The sequence below is a fragment of the Nicotiana sylvestris genome, chromosome 9 (assembly GCF_000393655.2).
Source record: "Nicotiana sylvestris chromosome 9, ASM39365v2, whole genome shotgun sequence".
Classification (NCBI taxonomy): Eukaryota; Viridiplantae; Streptophyta; class Magnoliopsida; order Solanales; family Solanaceae; genus Nicotiana; species Nicotiana sylvestris.
Genome location: NC_091065.1, coordinates 90,109,905 through 90,113,711, shown reverse-complemented (window position 1 = coordinate 90,113,711; position 3,807 = coordinate 90,109,905). Strand labels below are relative to the sequence as shown.

At 33.6% G+C, this 3,807-nt stretch overlaps 1 protein-coding gene across 1 annotated transcript; it reads left to right on the top strand.

The window, feature by feature from the left end:
* The first annotated feature begins 310 nt into the window (after positions 1-310).
* On the top strand, positions 311-975 carry LOC138877898 (uncharacterized). Its single transcript, XM_070157543.1, has 2 exons — positions 311-493; positions 577-975. Exons 1-2 carry the CDS (start codon positions 311-313, stop codon positions 973-975), a joined length of 582 nt encoding a protein of 193 aa, XP_070013644.1.
* The last annotated feature ends 2,832 nt before the right edge of the window (positions 976-3,807 follow it).

Sequence of the window (3,807 nt, the reverse complement as noted above, 5' to 3'; positions counted from 1 at the left end):
TTTATCAGACAGGCATCAAGCTATTGCATATGGCATTACAAAGGTATATCCTGAAAGCCATCATGGGATTTGCATCTATCATTTGGAGCAGAACCTAAAGCGAAGGAAGGTGAAAAGTGAGCTCATAAAACTTTTCCAAAGTGCTGCAAGAGTATACAGGCGCAAAGAATTTGACTTATACATGTCAGATATAGTAAAAGTAGATAAGAAGACTTATGACTACTTGATGGAAGAACCACCAGAAAGGTGGGTACGTTCTTGTAGTCCACGATGAAGATATGACATGCTCACAAAAAACATAGTTGAGTCAATGAATTCTGTCCTATTAGAAGCAAGGGAGCTGCCTATATTAAGAATGATAGATTTCATTCAAGTGAAGCTACAAAGTTGGTTTTATGAAAGAAGAAATGAAGCAGAAGGAACTTTTTATGATATTTCTTGTTGGGTAGAGGAGGAATTGAAGAAGAAAATAGATTTAGCATTTACTTTGAATGTAAGTATTATGTTCTATGTTTAGCTTATGATTTTAATATAATTTAATATAATGTACTAACTTATAATTTTTCAACATTGAAGGTCTTCCCTGTTGATTCATGGCGTTCTAGAGTTGAAGAAGAAGGAATAACTTTCTTGGAGGACTTAAATAAAAGAACATGTGATTGTTTTCAGTTTCAATTTGATGAATTACCATGCATACATGCAATTGCAGCTATCAAGAAGAGAAACATCAAGAAGTCTAACTTTTGTTTGCACTGGTACTTAAAGGAATCTTGGCTGAAAACATATGAAAGACAAATACATCCTGTAGGACATACTGATTCTTGGATTGTACCAGAGAGTGTTAAGTCACAAATTGTTAAACCTCAAGATTTCAAAGTGCCGCCAGGTAGAAGGCAGAAGAAAAGGCATATTCCAGCTACCGAGTCATCAAAAATAACATTCAAAATGTGGTTGTTGCAGAAGAATTGGTCATAATATAACATCTTGTATATATTCTCCTGTAGTCCATCCATTTTCAAGAAAGCATAGAGAATAGTAGATATATCCACTTTTGTTTATCACTCTTTTAAGTTTTTGCTATAAATTGGATTCATTTAGATTATTCTTATTTGAGCAGATGTCTGAATTTTCAAAATTTCTTTCTGCTTACCTTCTTTTTGTTTCTTTTGAGTTCAAAGATTAAAATTTAAGGGCAGGAGTCCTTAAGTTTGACTTGCAGGTTCAAAAGTTAAGGATAGACAGTCCTTAACTTTGAGTTACAGGTTCAAAAGTTAAGAACAGACAGTCCTTAACTTATAGTTCAAAGTTCAAACCTTAACTTATAGTTCAAAGTTCAAAACATAAGGACTGTCTGTCCTTAACTTTGAGTTTTAAGTTCAAAAGTTAAGTATAGGAGTCCTTAAGTTTGACTTGCAGGTTAAAAAGTTATGGACAGATAGTCCTTAAGTTTGAATTACACGTTCAAAAGTTAAGGACAGACAGTCCTTAACTTTGAGTTCAAAGTTCAAAGGTTAAGGACTGTCTGTTCTTAACTTTACAAAAGTTAAGGACAGGCAGTCCTTAAGTTTGAATTACACATTCAAAAGTTCAGGATAGGCAGTCCTTAACTTTGTGTTGAAAGTTCAAAAGTTAAGGACAGGCAACCCTTAACTTATAGTTCAAAGTTCAAAACTTAAGGATTGTATGTCCTTAACTTTAAGTTTCAAGTTCAAAAGTTAAGGACATGCAGTCCTTAACTTATAGTTCAAAGTTCAAAACTTAAGGACTGTCTGTCCTTAACTTTGAGTTTCAAGTTCAAAAGCTAAGGACTGTCTGTCCTTAACTTTGAGCTTCAAGTTCAAAAGTTAAGGACAGGAGTCCTTTAAGTTTAACTTGCAGGTTAAAAAGTTATAGACAGACAGTCCTTAAGTTTTAATTATACGTTCAAAAGTTAAGGACAGGGGTCCTTAAGTTTGACATGCAGGTTCAAAAGTTAAGGACAGACAGTCCTTAAGTTTGAATTACACGTTCAGAAGTTCTAGACAGCCAGTCATTAACTTTGTATTCAAAGTTCAAAAGTTAAGGACACTTGGTCCTTAACTTTGAATTTGAAGTTCAAATACACTTAGTCATGAACTAATACTAACAAACTCAATGGACAAATCAACATTTGAGAGAAACAAAAAAATTAATAACATGATGCCTTGATATTACTTCTGAAATTGTAATTTTGCATAGCTGTGACAAAAAATTATGCTACGCAAACAAAATATAAGTGCCTTTTGAGGAATTTACAGAATATTTCAGAAGTTTTCTGAACTTGCAGAATTCATATGGATTCTTTATAGCAATTTTATACAAAAGATCAACCACAACTAACTTTCTTTATAACTAAACTACAACTCCTTTGGACAGCAAGTTTCATTTTCACTCTCATAATCATCGCCAACATTTTCTGGTGGTGTATCATAACCAGAATTTCTTTTCCACTCACCATGTGCCCAAAGATTTGCGGCAAGTTCTTTTCTAAAGTCTTTAATGTCTTCAGGTTGGAATTTCTCCACATCCTTTCCAATCATCAACAACTCCACATATTTGATCAGGAATGCACCACAATCAATCCTAAGAAAAATGTAAGATATGAAGTGAATTAAACAATAAATCTAAAGTACATATAAATAATATAACAAATAACAACACGTACGATCCAGTCTGGTGTGGTGATCTTTGCCACTGAATATCAAATTTGTTGAAGGCATTTCCAAAAGACTTGTGATGTTTGTCAAACTGTGAGAACTTTAGCAAGTGGGGGATCATGCATGCATACATTTCCATGTGATTCATTCCTGCCTCATATGGCTCACTATATATGGAATCGCATATATCAATCTTTTTCTAATTCAAGTCCAATACCGCCAAAAGAAAGTGTGTCACAACATTATCATCTTCTGAAGGGAGCCGACATGGAAAAAAGATTTTGTCAACCTCTGTCCAAGCAATTCCACATCTACGATTGTCCCCCCACACATATGGTGTCACAAACAACTGATTATCACCAGCACACCAAAAGTCATCAGTAGCATCTTTACTGAAATCTTTATACACAAGCACCATATAGTTATCAAAAAGAATATCAGTAGTTGTGCAACGAAAAGGATGGTCGCGAGGGTGGTAGCATCCCTTCTTTCTCAGATAATATAGGGCAATATCAATATGCTTCATAAAAAGGCAAAAAATAAAACAAATCCATCAGTCATAAAATAATTAAAAAATGATAAATTAAGAATAAAGAAAATAAATGCCTTGCGAATTATCAAACTTTATCATCAAGTACAAAGCTGCTATCTGAAAGCTCAAGGAAGAACATTTTGCTACTGATTTTTTGATGATACAATTTGTATGGATTCTTTTTCATACCATTATCATCAACATATATATCAGTTTGTCCCCTGAAAATTTTGAAAATATCAAAGTTAGAAGTTAGTCCTGAACTTAGCCTTTTAAGTTGAAATATTAAGGACAGGCAGTCCTTAAATTTGAATTACAGGTTCAAAAGCTAAGGACACTTGGTCCTGAAGTTTGAGTTTCAAGTTCAAAAGTTAAGGAAACATGGTCCTGAACTTAGACTTACAAGTTTAAAAGTTCAGGACACTTTGTCCTTAACTTTGAGTTCAAAGTTCAAAACTTAAGGACTGTCTGTCCTTAACTTTGAGTATCAAGTTCAAAAGTTAAGGATTCATGTCCTTAACTTTGAGTTCAAAGTTCAAAACTCAAGGACTGTTTGTCCTTAACTTTGAGTATCAAGTTCAAAAGTTAAGGACATGAGTC